The sequence below is a fragment of the Coregonus clupeaformis genome, chromosome 26, assembly GCF_020615455.1.
Source record: "Coregonus clupeaformis isolate EN_2021a chromosome 26, ASM2061545v1, whole genome shotgun sequence".
NCBI lineage: Eukaryota > Metazoa > Chordata > Actinopteri > Salmoniformes > Salmonidae > Coregonus > Coregonus clupeaformis.
In genome coordinates, this window is record NC_059217.1 from 11,891,965 (window position 1) to 11,910,766 (window position 18,802).

Genomic DNA, 18,802 nt, shown 5'->3' on the forward strand with positions numbered 1-18,802 from the left:
TGTAAAAGCTCTTCAAGTCACAATGTTTTCATTATAACACCTTTATAAAAATGTTCATGACATCACAAACTAGTCATTCATTTTCCATTTCTCATCATTCCCAACATTGGTCCTCTGTAGCTCAATTGGTAGAGCATGGCGCTTGTAATGCCAGGGTAGTGGGTTCGATCCCCGGGACCACCCATACGTAAAAATGCATGCACGCATGACTGTAAGTCGCTTTGGATAAAAGCATCTGCTAAGTGGCTTATTATTATTTAGAGGTTGAAATATATTGTCCTCATGTTCATTGTTGGATCTTGAAGTTTTGGCGAGCAAAAGTCTCTGAAACAAAGGACATTCCTTTTACCATACTACAGGGCCAGATATAGCTTTTCCTATCTCTAATTTATGGCAGTATTAAGGTGTCAAGACCGGCAAAGCCCCCCCGTGGGTAAGATGGGCTGGTTGTTGTCGGCCATTGTCTTGCTCATATGAGGCCTTTGATCCTCACCCAGGGAGAGTCATGACACAGGTATAGAAAATCAACACACATACAGTTGAAGTCGGAAGTTTACATACACTTAGGTTGGAGTCATTATAACTGGTTTTTCAACCACTCCACAAATGTCTTGTTAACAAACTATAGTTTTGGCAAGTCGGTTAGGACATCTACTTTGTGCATGACACAAGTAATTTTTCCAACAATTGTTTACAGACAGATTATTTCACTTATAATTCACTGTATCACAATTCCAGTGGGTCAGAAGTTTACATACACTAAGTTGACTGTGCCTTTAAACTGCTTGGAAAATTCCAGAAAATGAGGTCATGGCTTTAGAAGCTTCTGATAGGCTAATTGACATCATTTGAGTCAATTGGAGGTGTACCTGTGGATGTATTTCAAGGACTACCTTCAGTGCCTCTTTGCTTGACATCATGGGAAAATCAAAAGAAATCAGCCAAGACCTCAGAAAAAACGTTGTAGACCTCCACAAATCTGGTTCATCCTTGGGAGCAATTTCCAAATGCCTGAAAGGTACCACCTTCATCTGGACAAACAATAGTACGCAAGTATAAACACTATGGGACCACGCAGCCGTCATACCGCTCAGGAAGGAGACACGTTCTGTCTCCTAGAGATTAACGTACTTTGGTGCGAAAAGTGCAAATCAATCCCAGAACAACAGCAAACGACCTTGTGAAGATGCTGGAGGAAACAGGTACAAAAGTATCTATATCCACAGTAAAACGAGTCCTATATCAACATAACTTGAAAGGCCACTCAGCAAGGAAGAAGCCACTGCTCCAAACCACCATAAAAAAAACCAGACTACGGTTTGCAACTGCACATGGGGACAAATATCGTACTTTTTGGAGAAATGTCCTCTGGTCTGATGAAACAAAAATAGAACTGTTTGGCCATAATGACCGTCGTTATGTTTGGAGGAAAAAGGGGGGCGCTTGCAAGCCGAAGAACACCATCCCAGTCGTGAAGCACGGGGGTGGCAGCTCATGCTGCGCGGGTGCTTTGCTGCAGGAGGGACTGGGGCACTTCAAAAAATAGATGGCATCATGAGGAAGGAAAATTATGTGGATATATTGAAGCAACATCTCAAGACCTCAGTCAGGAAGTTAAAGCTTGGTCGCAAATGGGTCTTCCAAATGTACAATGACCCCAAGCATATTTCCAAAGTTGTGGCAAAATGGCTTAAGGACAACAAAGTCAAGGTATTGGAGTGGCCATCACAAAGCCCTGACCTCAATCCTATAGAAAATGTGTGGGCAGAACTGAAAAAGCGTGTGCGAGCAAGGAGGCCTACAAACCTGATTCAGTTACTCCAGCTCTGTCAGGAGGAATGGGCCAAAATTCACCCAATGTATTGTGGGAAGCTTGTGGAAGGCTACCCAACACGTTTGACCCAAGTTAAACAATTAAAAGGCAATGATACCAAATACTAGTTGAGTGTATGTAAACTTCTGACCCACTGGGAATGTGATGAAATAAATAAAATCTGAAATAAATAATTTTCTCTACTATTATTCTGACATTTCACATTCTTAAAATAAAGTGGTGATCCTAACTGACCTAAGACAGGGAATTTTTACTGGGATTTTATGTCAGGAATTGTGAAAAACTGAGTTTAAATGTATTTGGCTATGGTGTATGTAAACTTCCGACTTCAACTGTCGTTGCCAAAGCTACAATAGAGCAAAATAAGATCAGAAAATAATTACGTAAAATACTTAAGTGAGAGAGTGGTGAGTGGAGCCTTCCTCAAAGAACTCGGCAGAAGAACTTGGCAGAACCGTCTTAGTTTTGCCGACGAGACCGCCACATACACGACCGCCGCTTACAACTGCAGCTGAAAAACCAGGGGAGACTGAAGTACTAACACTAATTGCTAATTGCCTAGCAGAGGTGAAGAACACACCTCCCTGTACTAATTGCTGATTGCCTAGGAGAGGAGAAACCACTCCCCCTTTAATACAGCCACTGATTACCAAAACAAGTCACAAATGTGCACTTACATTCAGTAATCTTGCTCTGATTTGTCATCCTAAGGGTCCCAGACATAAAATGTAGCATAGTTTTGTTTGATAAAATCAAATGTAGGAACTGCGTTCTACAGTTTGAACCCATGCTGTCTCTGGCTCCACACCCACCCCGCCCGGCCATCTAGATGTGTGAAAGTTAGTGTATAAGCTAATGATCCATGTATGACATTCCTGGGACTGTGTAAACTTACATTTTGTATTAGCATATAATTTATGTATGTTCTCTATAGTTATGTACTTGAAAATGTATCAATTGACCAATTCGCCACATTTGGGCAGACAAAAAGTCCAGTATTGCAATGCTTCACTGGATCAATCTGAAACTTTGCACACACACTGCCTAAACGGCAATATTATATTGTGGCCTTTCTCTTGCATTTGAAAGATTTGAAAAACGCATATTTTTTTGTTTGTATTATCTTTTACCAGATTTAATGTGTTATATTCTCCTACATTCATTTCACATTTCCACAAACTTCAAAGTGTTTCCTTTCAAATGGTATCAAGAATATGCATATCCTCGCTTCAGGTCCTGAGCTACAGGCAGTTAGATTTGGGGACGTCATTTTTGGCGAAAATTGAAAAAAAGGGTCAGATCCTTAAGAGGTTAATGACTTCACCATGCTCTAAGGGATATTCAATGTATTTTATTTATTTATTACCCATATACCAGTAGGTGCCCTTCTTTGCGAGGCATTGGAAATCCTCCCTGGTCTTTGTGGTTGAATCTGAGTTTGAAATTCAGTGCTCGACTGAGGGACCTTGCAGATTATTGTATGTGTGGGGTACAGAGATGACGTAGTCATTCAAAAATCATGTTCAATACTATTATTGCACACAGAGTGAGTCCATGCAATGCATAATGTGGTTTGTTAAGCACATTTTTACTCCTAAACTTATTAAGGCTTGCCATAACATAGAGGTTGAAAACTTATTGACTCAAGATGTTTCAGCTTTTAATGTTTAATTACTTTGTCAAAAGTTCAACAAAAATAATTCCACTTTGACATTATGGGGTATTGTGTGTAGGCCAGTGAAACAAAATCTCAATTTAATCCATTTTAAATTGAGGCTGTAACACAACCAAGGTCAAAGGTTGTGAATACTTTCTCAAGGCACTGTATTTGTTTTTGAAACATTAGAGCCTGTTGCTAATCTTAATGAATTTTCATCTCAACTCTAAACATCATTTTTTTTATTTTGAAGAAAAATTGATTGTAGTGAGATATTTTATATATTTTCCACGTAAAGTGACAGTTAGATCATAAGAAATAGAATATCAGAAAGGAACTGTAAAATGCGGCAGTACATTGTGATGTCCTTTTGTTTTTCTTCTATTCTTTTGATTGTAGTTTTCATTAATTTTACACATTACCATATTTGGTGTGTATGTGCACATTATGATCAATTACAATAATTTAATGATCCAAACATTTGAGCCTAAAAATGCTGCCATCAACACAGGCAGATGGACATGAACATGCTACACACTATACACGACACGCTATACACTACACACTATACAGTATACACCTTAACCAAACCTCCAGGGATGATGAGTGCCTGTGCCTCTCCTCTCCCCTATCCAGCTCAACAAGGATCAAGTCAATGGGAAACTCCATTCATAATGGGACTACAACCTAATTAAAAAAGGGAGGGAGGGAGGGAAAAGTGGATACACCTTTCTACTTGTAATATAATGAGAGCTAGGTGGAAGAGAGGAGCGACAGGACCCTATTCCTTATATAGTGCACTACTTTGGTCAAAAGTAGCGCCAGAGCCCTATGGGCCCTGATCAAAAGTAGTACACTATATAGGGAATGGGGTGCCATTTGGGATGGAGACCAAGGCTCGCTCTGCACTAGACTAGCCTGTGATCTGAGGAGAGATAAGGAGAGAAAAAATAAACATCTGACAGTGAGTCCACACAATTAAAGGCTTTAATTAGAGTCCCCCTCCATTTTGCTTTAGTCCTGATGGGTTTTATCTAATGACATCTGCTCTCGGGCTCCCATCCGGTCTCTAGCTCTGCTCCGCTGAGCTTCCAATGACGTGTCCGCACCATGAATGAGAGCCACATTGCAAACAAAAATTTAATTAACCAAATTGGCTTTTGAGAGAGAGAGGAGGGAGAGTGAAAGAGAGTGACAGAAAGAGAGAGATGGAGATAGTGGGAGGGGGAGCATGAAAGAGAGAGAGAAAGGAATTTTATTATTGGTTTATTTAGTAATGGATTACTAAATTGCCCTTGCTGTATAAATAATGGAGTTACACTACATGACCGAAAGTATGTGGACACCTGCTCGTCGAACATCTCATTCCAAAATCCTGGGCATTAAAATGGAGTTGGTCCCCCCTTTGCTGCTCTAACAGCCTCCACTCTTCTGGAAAGACTTTCCACTAGATGTTGGAACATTGCTGCGGGGACTTGGTTCCATTAGTGAGGTTGGGCGGCTCATAGTCGGCGTACCAATTCATCCCAAAGGTTGAGGTCAGGGCCCTGTGCAGGCAAGTCAAGTTCTTCCACAACAATCTCGACCTACCATTTCTGTATGGACAACACTTTGTTCACGGGGGTACTGTCATGCTGAAAAAGGAAAGGGCTTTCCCCAAACTGTTGCCACAAAGTTGGATGCAAAGAATCGTCTAGAATGTCATTGAATGCTGTGGCGTTAAGATTTCCCTTAACTGGAACCAAGGGGCCTAGCCCGAACCATGAAAAACAGCCCAGACCATTATTCCTCCTCCACCAAACCTTACAGTTGGCACTATGCATTCGGGCAGGTAGCGTTCTCCTGGCACCCGCCAAACGTGATTCATCACTCCAGAAAACACATTAGCACTATTTCAGAGTCCAATGGTGGCGATCATTACACCACTCCAGCCGACGCTTGGCATTGCGCATGGTGATCTTAGGCTTGTGTGCAGCTGCTCGGCCATGAAAACCCATTTCATGAAGCTACCAACGAACAGTTATTGTGCTGACGTTGCTTCAGAGGCAGTTTGGAACTTGGTAGTGAGTGATGCAAGCGGGCAAGACGATTTTTACGCGTTACACGCTTCAGCACTTGGCAGTCCAGTTCTGTGGCCTACCACTTTGCGGCTGAGCCGTTGTTGCTCCTAGAAGTTTCCACTTCACAATAACAGCACTTACAGTTGACCGGGGCAGCTCTAGCAGGGAAGAAAGGCCATTCTACTGCCAATGCCGAATCCACTAATTTAAAGGGGCGTCCACATACTTTTGTATATATAGTGTATATCTCGTTTATTAATAAAGCTTATGTGAAAACTGCTCCACTACCTAGATTGATGGGGGCGCATGAATGAAAATGGATCACATAATGCCTAATGTGAGACGCGCCTGACCTGAGATGATACCCATCTCCAATCAGTCACAGACAGAGATATACCGCAAACACTCTGTGAACAGCTCAAATAAACAAAGAGAAATGACAGTCCATCATTACATTAAGACATGAACGTCAGTCAATCCGGAAAATTTCAAGAACTTTTTCAAGTGCAGTCGCAAAAACCATCAAGCGCTATGATGAAACGGGCTCTCATGAGGACCGCCACAGGAATGGAAGAGCAATGGACATTAGACTAGTCCAAATTTGAGATTTTTGGTTCCAACCGCCGTGTCTTTGTGAGACGCAGAGTAGGTGAACTGATGATCTCTGCATGTGTGGTTCCCACCGTGAAGCATGGAGGAGGAGGTTTTATGGTGTGGGGTTGCTTTGCTGGTGACACTGTCAGTGATATATTTAGAATTCAAGGCACACTTAACTAGCATGGCTACCACAGCATTCTGCAGCGATACACCATCCCATCTGGTTTGTGCTTAGTGGGACTATCATTTGTTTTTCAACAGGACAATCACCCAACGCACCTCCAGGCTGTGTAAGGGCTATTTGATAAAGAAGGAGAGTGATGGAGTGCTGCATCAGATGACCTGGCCTCCACAATCACCCAACCTCAACCCAATTGAGATGGTTTGGGATGAGTTGGACCGCAGAGTGAAGGAAAAGCAGCCAACAAGTGCTCAGCATATGATGAAGCTGGTTGAGAGAATGCCAAGAGTGTGAAAAGCTGTCATCAAGGCAAAGGATGACTACTTTGAAGATTCTAAAATATAAAATATATTTTGAAAAAGTGTAACACTTTTTTAGGTACTACATGATTCCATATGTGTTATTTCATAGTTTTGATGTATTCACTATTATTCTACAATGTAGAAAATAGTCAAAACAAAGAAAAACCCTTGAATGAGTAGGTGTTCTAAAACTTTTGACCGGTAGTGTATATCTGGTGTATTTGTAGGTTGTTGTTTACTTTGTATTACTAATTTGTAACACTGTCTTTACTTCTCCGTTGAGAAAACCCTTGACTGAGTAGGTGTGTCCAAACTTTTGACTGGTACTGTATATATACACAATATTCAGGGTAAAAAAACAACAACACAGTAGCTTGGGCATTTAGGCCAAGAAGAGATAGTGTGTTGAGTCTGTAGATCCAGAAAGATTCCCTTTGAAGAAGTTTCCTCTAAAAGCCCAGCTTGCCTGCTTCAAAACAGTTGGACTCTATTTACTCTGGGCCATCGGGTTACATGTCCACAGCCAATGGAGGCTCGGGAGTCCCGCCTTAATGTTCATTCGCTGATCGGACTGTCCATCAATTAGTGGCGAAACTACATTACAGGTACCCAAGCTGCACAGCGCTGCAAAGTTGAGATTCAACTGCTGCGATAGGAAGTATCATTCTATGACAAACACATATTGAATTTTATTTAAAAAACTAAAACACTATTTGAAGATGTGATAAAAAACCACTTTGTGTTCACCACAGATGGACAAACTTTATGTTAGATGAAAACTGAGATTGTGATAAATCAGTTGAGTGATTAATCAACTCAGTGGTATGTTCACAGGGGGATAGAGATAGCAATGAATAAGAGCAGTGCACCAGGAAATGAGTTGGACTTTCCCTGACCACTAATTATATAAAAAATGATTACAGTGTTAAGGCAGCTGAAATCTTATAGCATGTCAATTGCAAGTGTATGTAGATTATCGAGAAAAAGCATTCAAGCCCTATTCCCCCATTTGTTATGATTAGGTTGTTCATAGCGTATTACATTATAAAATGAAATCTAAGATGTATTATTTTTCATACTATAGTGCCTTGCAAAAGTATTCATCCCCCTTGGCGTTTTTCCTATTTTGCTGCATTACAACCTGTAATTTAAATAGATTTTTATTTGGATTTCATGTAATGGACATACACAAAATAGGCCCCAGAGTCTGCAACACCACTAAGCAAGGGGCACCACCAAGCAAGCAGCACCATGAAGACCAAGGAGCTCTCCAAACAGGTCAGGGAAAGAGTTGTGGAGAAGTACAGATCAGGGTTGGGTTATAAAAAGATATCAGAAACTTTGAACATCCCACAGACCACCATTAAATCCATTATTAAAAAAGGGAAAGAATATGGCACCACAACAAACCTGCCAAGAGATGGCCGCCTACTAAAACTCACGGACCAGGCAAGGAGGGCATTAATCAGAGAGGCAACAAAGAGACCAAAGATAACCCTGAAGGCGCTGCAAAGCCCACAGCGGAGATTGGAGTATCTGTCTATAGGACCACTTTAAGCCGTACACTCCACAGAGCTGGGCTTTACAGAAGAGTGGCCATAAAAAAGCCATTGCTTAAAGACAAAAATAACACGTTTGGTGTTCGCCAAAGGCCATGTGGGAGCCTCCACAAACATATGGAAGAAGGTACTCTGGTCAGATGAGACAAAAATTGAGCTTTTTAGCCATCAAGGAAAACGCTATATCTGAGGGAAACCTGTTTCAGTCTTCCAGAGATTTGAGACTGGGACGGAGGTTCACCTTCCAGCAGGACAATGACCCTAAGCATACAGCTAAAGCAACACTTGAGTGGTTTAAGGGGAAACATTTAAATGTCTTGGAATGGCCTAGTCAAAGTCCAGACCTCAATCCAATTGAGAATCTGTGGTATAACTTAAAGATTGCTGTACACCAGCGGAACCCATCCAACTTGAAGGAGCTGGAGCAGTTTTGTCTTGAAGAATGGGCAAAAATCCCAGTGGCTAGATGTGCCAAGCTAATGGAGACATACCCCAAGAGACTTGCAGCTGTAATTGCTGCAAAAGGTGGCTGTACGAAGTATTGACTTTGGGGGTTTGTGGGTGGGGGGAGATCTGTTTTTTTCTCTTATTTCTTGTTTGTTTCACAATAAAAAAATATTTTGCATCTTCAAAGTGGTAGGCATGTTGTGTAAATCAAATGATACAAACCCCCCAAAGAATCAATTTTAATTCCAGGTTGTAAGGCAACAAAATAGGAAAAATGCCAAGGGGGGTGAATACTTTCACAAGCCACTGTATTAAGTGTGTGTGTTAATATTTAGTTAGCTAGTAAATAAATGATTAAACCAATTTGTGTAGTGCTGAATCATAAGTAAAGCTGGGGTTTTTGCGGATTCAATAAGGTTACAACTGTTCAGGATGATATGATAAGAGGTTATGAATTAATACGTTGACTGTTTCCCCCCTGCCTAATTTAAGACTGAGTATGAGGTGTCAAAACCGGCCCAGTGCCCCCCTCCCCTCTTCTGTGGATGAGAGAGGGTCTGGTTATTGTCAGCCATTGCCAAGCTGATCTGAGCCCTTGGATCCTCACACAGGACAGTCATGACAGTAGGCTACTGTAAAATGCATTTTAGTTTTTCTTGGAATAGAAAAAACATAATATTAATCAAGTTATTTTCATCAGTAAAAGGGAATGTATAATCTCAAACTACAGTGATCTAATTATGTAGTAGATGGAGTAGATGAGTTCAAAGATGCCCTCTGTTGGTTAAAAGTTGCATACTGCATTTTTATGCAACCTTTAAATGAGGAACCACTGTAATTGTGCTTTAGGGCTGACTCCAATTAGTTGACTGGTCGATTGTTTTGTCAATAGGCAACCAATATGTTTTAGTCGAGCAGTAACAGATATACAGTACCAATCAAAAGTTTGGACACACCTACTCATTCCAGGGTTTTCCTTTATTTTTACTATTTTCTACATTGTAGAATAATAGTGAAGACATCAAAACTATGAAATAACACATATGGAAACATGTTGTAACCAAAAAGTGTTAAACAAATCAAAATATATTTCATATTTGAGATTCTTCAAATAGCCACCCTTTGCCTTGATGACAGCTTTGCACACTCTTGTCATTCTATCAACCAGCTTCATGAGGTAGTCACCTGGAATGCATTTAATTTAACAGGTGTGCCTTCTTAAAAGTTAATTTGTGCAATTTAATTCCTTCTTAATGCGTTTGAGCCAATCAGTTGTGTTGTGACAAGGTAGGGGTGGTATACAGAAGATAGCCCTATTTGGTAAAAGACCTTGTCCATATTATGGCAAGAACAGCTCAAATAAGCGAAGAGAAATGACAGTCCATTATTCCTTTAAGACATGAAGGTCAGTCAATCCGGAAAATTTCAAGAATTTTGAAAGATTCTTCAAGTGCAGACGCAAAAACCATCAAGCGCTTTGATGAAACTGGCTCTCATGAATATAAAATATATTCTGATTTGTTTAACACTTTTTGCTAAATTATTCCATATGTGTTATTTCATAGTTTTGATGTCTTCCCTATTATTCTACAATGTAGAAAATAGTAAAAATAAAGAAAAACCCTTGAATGAGTAGGTGTGTCCAAACCTTTGACTGTTACTGTATATACAGTGCATTTCCAAAGTATTCAGACCCCTTCCCTTTTTCCACATTTTGTTATGTTACAGCCTTATTCTAAAATTGATTAAATTATATTTTTCTCATCAATCTACAAACAAAACCCCATAATGACAAAGCAAAAACAGGAATTTCAATTTTACAAAATACAGAAATACCTTATTTACGTAAGTAAAGACTCGAAATTGAGTTCAGGTGCATCCTGTTTCCATTGATCATCATTGAGATGTTTCTACAACTTGATTGGAGTCCACCTGTGGTAAATTCAATTGATTGGACATTATTTGGAAAGGCACACACCTGTCTATATAAGGTTCCACAGTTGACAGTGCATGTCAAAGAAAAACAAAGCCATGAGGTCGAAGGAATTGTCCGTAGAGCTCTGACACAGGATTGTGTCGAGGCACAGATCTGGGGAAGGGTACCAAAAAATGTATCCAGCATTGAAGGTACCCAAGAACACAGTGGCCTCCATCATTCTTAAATGGAAGAAGTTTGGAACCACCAAGACTCTTCCTAGAGCTGGCCGCCTGGCCAAACTGAGCAATCGGGGGAGAAGGGCCTTGGTCAGGGAGGTGAACAAGAACCCGATAGTCACTCTGACAGAACTCCAGAGTTCCTCTGTGGACATGGGAGAACCTTCCAGAAGGACAACCATCTCTGCAGCACTCTACCAATCAGGCCTTTATGGTAGAGTTGTGAGACTGAAGCCACTCCTCAGTAAAAGGCACATGACAGCCCGCTTGGAGTTTGCCAAAAAGCACCTAAAGGACTCTCAGACCATGAGAAATAAGATTCTCTGGTCTGATGAAACCAAGATTGAACTCTTGGCCTGAATGTCAAGCGTCACGTCTGGAGGAAACCTGGCACCATCCCTAAGGTGAAGCATGGTGGTGGCAGCATCATGCTGTGGGGATGTTTTTCAGCTGCAGGGACTGAGAGACTAGTCACGATCGAGGGAAAGATGAATGGAGCAAAGTACAGAGAGATCCTTGATGAAAACCTGCTTCAGAGCACTCAGGGCCTCAGACTGGGGCAAAGGTTCACCTTCCAACAGGACAACAACCCTAAGCACACAGCTAAGACAATGCAGGAGTGGCTTCGGGACAAGTCTCTGAATGTCCTTGAGTGGCCCAGCCAGAGCCCGGACTTGAACCCGATCGAAGATCTCTGGAGAGACCTGAAAATAGCTGTGCAGCGAAGCTCCCCATCCAACCTGACAGAGCTTGAGAGGATCTACAAAGAAGAATGGGAGAAACTCCCCAAATACAGGTGAGCCAAGCTGTACCATCATACCCAAGAAGACTCGAGGCCGTAATCACTGACAAAAGTGCTTCAACAAAGTACTGAGTAAAGGGTCTGAATACTTATGTAAATTAAATTTTTCAGTTTTTATTTGTGATACATTTGCAAAAATGTCTAAAAACTTGTTTTTGCTTTGTCATTATTGTGAATAGATTCATGAGGGAAAAAAACTATTTAATCAATTTCAGAATAAGGCTGTAACGTAACAAAATGTGGAAAAAGTCAAGGGGTCTGAACTCTTTCTGCGCTCATTTCAGTGAACTAATCCATTGCGGAGATCTAGACTAAAAGCAAATTCATACTTGATCCGAAATTGTGTTTGGAAGCTCCATTTGAAGAGTGTGATGCAATTGCAAAGCCTCCAGAGTCATGCAGAGGCCAAATCGAGCTCCCTACCACATCGCCATGTGCCTCCCAAATTTTTTAACAATGTGGAGGGCTCTGTATAGCTCCTCATTGACATGATTGGTTGACGGTAGGTGGGGGCGGTTAATCCTGTATAAACCCAAACTCACTTCCTTGACAACTTCCTTTACAACAGCTCTGCACTGCTCAGCAAAGCACAAGAAGTATGAATGCCCTGATTTCTGCTGAGGCCATATCACCGTGATTGCTCGTCGGATTGACCATGCGACCAGATGCACAATGCACTTCTCTCTCCAGAATGCACTCTCTCCTGCCAATTTGTGAACATTCATTGTTTCATAGCTTCATTGTGTGAACTGTTTGCGTTTGATTGTTAGTGTATATCAATTCCCCATTACATATATCACCAGTAGTACATTTACCATTAATTCCTAATCTACAATGTTTGTTACTTTGGTTACAGTAATTTCTGTTAATGCTTTCAATATTATTATTCCAGTCTTACCGTTCTCATTGTCGGAGTGGCCACGTTGTTTGCAGAGCGCACAACCTACTCTACACATGTGAATAACACGTTTTGGTTTATTTAATTCCATTTACAAGTTTTGTCATTTTTGTAATTGTCTTTTGTTTGGTGCGCTCCTGTCAATGTTGAGTAAGGATGCGCACGCATAGAAGTAAGCCTAGAGGCTACCTGGCCTGTGCGCAAATGTAGGCATATAGACTAAATGTGCCCATTTGGGGATCTGATGGTATTTCTGATTGGCTTAAAGCACCACCACTAATGAGCTGTGGAGCTTCACAAAGTCTGTTTTTACATCCATTGAGAATTACACTAGTTCCTCAATGTATTTGAAAAATCTCGATAACCATAGCGTGAAAGGGAAAAATGTCATGCTCTGATCCAGTGGAAATGTCATAAAATAGGCCTACCTGATTAGTTCTTATCAGTGCGTGACTTGGACGGAAATAGGTTCTGGTACTCAGGAGCTCCACAATATTTTTGAGCTAATATTCTATAAGAGGAACATGAGCTCAAGCAGTAGAACATTTGAGGTGCTGATACTCAGCTCTGGTGAGCTCCTGCCTAAGTCAAGCACTGCTTCTTATCCCTTTCACAAATACCCTACAGCTGTGTCTGTCCCGAGCTCACTGGCACGGGAATATTTTATACAATGTTGCAAGTTCACTAGCACAAGCTTCGGGCCGGACCCAGTTAATAATTGATACAATGTTTCAAGTTCGTTGCAGACAAACCATGTGTAGCCAATGTGATTTATAGGATATTTATTTTTATCAGGATATTTGCTACCTGCAGGCTGTAATGTTTTTATTTTTTGGCTTTATGTAGGCAATTTTTACGTAGTTGGCAATGGCAATAGAAGTTACTTTTTAGGTTTGTATAATTTTCATTTAGATTTGGATAGAATTTTGATTAACCACATGACAATGATTTTGAGATATGAAGACGTTATTATAAATGAACTTAAACTGTTGCACAAAAATGTGCATATGAAAACCATAACTGGCACGCAGATCGGTAGAAATTGTAAGATAAATTGGTATTCCACATGAGAAAGGTTGCCGACTCCTCGTGTAGCCTATTACCGGCAACTTCAGAGGAGTAATGGCAGAATCTACGAAAGCCAGTAGGAGTGGGATCTCTGGCTCCCTCTTGAGGCATTTGTGTCTTATTTCATCAAACAGTAAGCTTAATGTGTCAGACAAGCTCAATGCATATAGTTGATTTTATTAAAACACATAGGGTGTCTATATATGAAAAAATATGTGTTTAAAAATATTGACCAATGGATTGGTCAAAAGAACAGACGACTTTCAGTCAACCAAGATTTTTTTTGGTCGGGGACAGTCCTATTGTGCTTCTCTGTAGTGTTAAAACAAAAACATTAATCTCCCTCACCTCTCTCAAGACACACACCGTGTCTACCCCAGCTAAGGCTCTGAAATGGCAGAAGTGTTGTTACAACAGTCTTCCAGCTAATTCGTTTTTGGAGTTTTGATTGAGCACTTCCAATTGATGCAAAGACCAAATTTGTTTCTTTAGCTTCCTATTGAAAGCAATTTTAGCGGCTCACTTTACAATGAACTCTCTGTCACTCCATGTCAATACATTTAACAACAACTTCACAGACTAAAGTCAGTCAGAGAGGGGACAGCTGAAACAGGTATGAGACCAAGCTACTCTTACATTACTTGTGTGTTATTTGTCCACTCAAATGTTTGTTTGTAGGCAATAGGTTTGCTATACACCTGTATTAAAACGGTTCCCTTGCTAAGAATATTCCTTATAAACAATATTATTTCAGGCTACTTCTTTACATTTTAGTAATTTAGCAGATGCTCTTATCCAGAGCGACTTACAGTAGTGAGTACATACTATTTCATACTGGTCCCCCGTGGGAATGGAACCCATAACCCTGGCGCTGCAAGCACCATGCTTTACCAACTGAGCCACACGAAAAAATGTGTTTAGAAAAAACAAACACATTTATTTTCTTTATTCCTCATCTGCAGTTTAGGCCGAACATCTTTGTCTTCACCAATGGTAACCATTTCCCTCTATTCCTCTCTCTTTCCTCCTCTCCTCTCCTCTCCTCTCCTCTCCTCTCCTCTCCTCTCCTCTCCTCTCCTCTCCTCTCCTCTCCTCTCCTCTCCTCTCCTCTCCTCTCCTCTCCTCTCCTCTCCTCTCCTCTCCTCTCTCCCTCCTCTCTCTCCCTCTCCTCCCCTCTCCCGAGCAAGTCAGATGCTCTGGTCTTATTTGATTGCATAGGAAAAGTGCAGTGGTAGAGCAAACACCCTTGTGAGATATGATGACAAATAGGGCCAGATCCCAGTAAATTACTTTCCGCTGAAATCGAAATTTAATTCAGTTTGTTGCTCGGCGAGATGAAGTAATCTTAATTGTGGATTCAGAAGGCTGATAGACGGAAAGCTGGAGCAAGCATTTCATTATCAAGAGGCAAGAGAGGGAGAGTGAGAGGGAGAGAGAGAAAAAAAAGGAAAATGGGAGAGAGAAGTTTAGGGACGAAAGAGGTGAGCAGAAGCAAATCTAAAGTGTTGACACCATGATTGAAAAGGTTAACCCATGTACGTTATATATCACCCCAGTAGCTACAGGTTTCTAATGGAAACCGCACTACTGACAGAGCATTCTACCCGAGTCCTAATGGCAAAAGCACTATGTCTCCGCCTAGATGTACAATCAAATCCTCTTAGGCCCTGATTTCTTATGTTCCTAGTTATTATTAGGTAGCAAAACAATTTGCAGTGAAAGGTAATACGTAGTTCAGTCGCTAGAAGCTTTTGGAGAGCAGGCAGGCAGGCAGACTACCAGTTTCATTTGGTTTCCTGGTATTGCTATGATTTTATATTCCCCTCATATCAAAAATATCAATTTTGTTGTGTGTGTGGGCATCATTGCCATTTCCATAAGCTTGGGATTGAAGTCATTTAAAGCAAAGTCCGTTTTTTGATAATTTCATAGTGGGGATAAATATCAATACCCACAGGAAAACATGGTCACAAATATTTTATTGCAACATTGTACTCTGTATATTGATAATATGCTCTTTGTAGTATCTCTCCAACAGATTACAGTGCTAAATGAAAGTATTGCATTTCATATGGAAATTGTACACTCCTTCTTTTCCCCACCAACTACAGTAGGCCTTAGATCTATGCATGGAGTAATACGGATTTGAATAGTACAGTTGATGTTAATGGTTGTATTTCTATATGCATTTCTAATGTATTTATTCTCTTCTCCTATAGGTTATTTGGGAACAGTGGGGCGTGCAGTGCTTGTGGTCAGTCCATTCCCTCCAGTGAACTGGTCATGAGGGCACAAGGCCAGGTGTACCATCTCAAGGTGAGCCCTTTCTCTAACCTCTGACCTTTAACTTCCTCAAATAATAATACTATGCCATTTAGCAGATGCTTTTATCCAAAGCGACTTACAGTCATGCGTGCATACATTATTATATATTGTTTTTGTGTATGGGTGGTCCCGGGGATCGAACCCACTACCTTGGCGTTACAAGCGCCGTGCTCTACCAGCTGAGCTACAGAGGACCACCTAACCAGGGTCCTGTTCATTAGGGCATGCACAAAGTTGTAAAGTATAATTTCTTATTGGATAAATCATAGGTAGTCCCTCCTTGTTTCTGACCGTTTTCTTCCGTTTGGTACCTAATGAAAACGACCCTGACCTCACATAATGTCCTGTTAGAAATCACACCAGTAAAAGATACACAATATCAGCATTAGCACTTTAAGCAATAAACATAGTTCTAATTACTTGGTAATAGCTAACTTTAGGGCTTATTTATAACTGTATAATTAATTTTACTAGGTGAATAATTTGTGTGCTAGGTTACATGTTATGAAAGCTTTTAAGGATTTGTTTACAACACTTTAGGAGCTGTTTAGCACATAGTCTTGTTTTGATAGTGTTGCGCAAGACAACCTTTATTAATTAAACACCACATAATGACTTATTTATGGGTAATTTGGATAAAAAGTGAAATGAGCTTTACCATAATAACTTTCACTTGTACATTTTGTTGTCGGTGTGGTTGTTTTCTCGTCTGACGTCTTAGTGTGTGCTTTTGTGTGTGTGAGCGTGTCTATGTCCCAGTGTTTTCACCTCTCTCTCTCTCTCTCTCTCTCTCTCTCTATTTATCTATCTCTCTCTCTCTCTCTCTCTCTCTCTCTCTCTCTCTCTCTCTCTCTCTCTCTCTCTCTCTCTCTCTCTCTCTCTCTCTCTCTCTCTCTCTCTCTCTCTCTCTCTCTCTCTCCCACAGTGTATTCATGTTCTCTCTCTCTCTTTGTTCCCCCACAGTGTTTCACGTGTTCTACCTGTCGGAACCGGCTGGTCCCAGGCGACAGGTTCCACTATATCAACGGCAGTCTGTTCTGTGAACACGACAGACCCACAGCACTCATCAATGGGCATTTGAGTTCACTGCAGACGAACCCACTACTGCCCGACCAGAAGGTATGTACTGAAGGAGACACTTGTCAATGAAATAGAAATGAAAAATAACAATACTGGCACACAGTTGAATGCACTTATTGAAGGTCTTCGTCAGGCTTGAAACCTACCTAAACTAACTCTCTATCAGCTAATGAACGACATCTGTGTTTCTAGCTTGAGCACTGGAGGTTGTAGGCCAATGGTTCTCAAACTGGAGAGACACCTGTCACTCCTGAAACCTGAGAGAAACAAAGATAGATCACTGTTGAATGTTTCCGCAGTTTATTGAGTACAACGTTTTGACCTGAAGGTCTTCGTCAGGCTTGAAACATATCTAACAAAACTTTCTGTTTGTCAGCTAATTAATGACAACTTGTTTAGCTTGTAGCCTTCTTAATGATTTTTGATTGAAACATAATAAAACTCAGCATCTTTAGATAGACATTTAGATTGAGATGGGAAATAAAGATACAAATGAAAAGAACAACTGTATGTACAGTGCATTCGTAAATTATTCAGTCCCCTTCCCTTTTTCCACATTTGGTTACATTACAACCTTATTCTAAAATGGATAAAAAATAAAACAAAAACTCATTAATCTACACACCATACCCCATAATGACAAAGCGAAAACAGGTTTTTAGAAATCTTTGCAAATGTATAAAAAAATAAAACATTAAATACCTTATTTACATAAGGATTCAGACCCTTTGCTATGAGATTCGAAATTGAGCTCAGGTGCATCCAGTTTCCATTGATCATCCTTGAGATGTTTCTACAACTTGATTGGAGTCCACTTGTGGTAAATTCAATTGATTGGACATGATTTGGAAAGGCACACACCTGTCTATATAAGGTTCCACAGTTGACAGTGAAGACCTTTATGGTAGAGTGGCCAGACAGAAGCCACTCCTCAGTAAAACGCACCTGACAGCCCACTTGGGGTTTGCCTAAAGGACTCTCAGACCATGAGAGCCTGAATGCCAAGTGTCACGTCTGGAGGAAACCTGGCACCATCCCTACGGTGAAGCTTGGTGGTGGCAGCATCATGCTGTGGGGATGTTTTTCAGCGGCAGGGACTGGGAGACAAGTCAGGATCAAGGGAAAGATGAATGGAGTTAAGTACAGAGAGATCCTTGATTTTTCTTAAAACTGCATTGTTGGTTAAGGGCTTGTAAGTAAGCATTTCACTGTAAGGTCTACACCTGTTGTATTCGGGCGCATGTGGCAAATACAATTTGATTTGATTTGATTTTGATGAAAACCTGCTCCAGAGCGCACAGGACCTCAGACTGGAGTGAAGGTTCACCTTCCAACAGGACAATGACCCTAAGCACACAGCCAAGACAACGCAGGAGTGGCTTCGGGACAAGTCTCTGAATGTTCTTGAGTGGCCCAGCCAGAGCCCGGACTTGAACCCGATCGAACATCACTGAAGAGACCTGAAAATAGCTGTGCAGCGAAGCTCCCCATCCAACCTGACAGAGCTTGAGAGGATCTGCAGAGAAGAATGGGAGAACTCGCCAAATTCAGGTGTGCCATGCTTGTAGCGTCATACCCAAGAAAACTCAAGGCTGTAATTGCTGCCAAAGGTGCTTCAACATAGTACTGAGTAAAAGGTCTGAATACTTATGTAAATGTGATATTTCAGTTTTTGTTTTGTTTTGTTTTTTAAAATGTCTAACAAACCTGTTTTTGCTTTGTCATTATGGGGTATTGTGTGTAGATTGATGAGGACAAAATCAATTTAATCAATTTTAGAACAAGGCTGTAACTTAACAAAATGTGGAAAAAGTCAAGGGTTCTGAATACTTTCCGAA

At 40.8% G+C, this 18,802-nt stretch overlaps 1 protein-coding gene across 1 annotated transcript in view; it reads left to right on the plus strand.

Moving 5' to 3' along the window:
* LOC121540390 (LIM domain transcription factor LMO4-like) overlaps positions 1 to 18,802 on the plus strand; it is a 60,375-nt gene that overhangs the window by 22,792 nt on the left and 18,781 nt on the right. The window contains exons 3-4 of the mRNA XM_041849229.2: positions 15,779 to 15,875; positions 16,848 to 17,003. Of these exons, the coding sequence (XP_041705163.1) occupies positions 15,779 to 15,875; positions 16,848 to 17,003 (253 nt within the window). The remainder of the gene's footprint in view (positions 1 to 15,778; positions 15,876 to 16,847; positions 17,004 to 18,802) is intronic.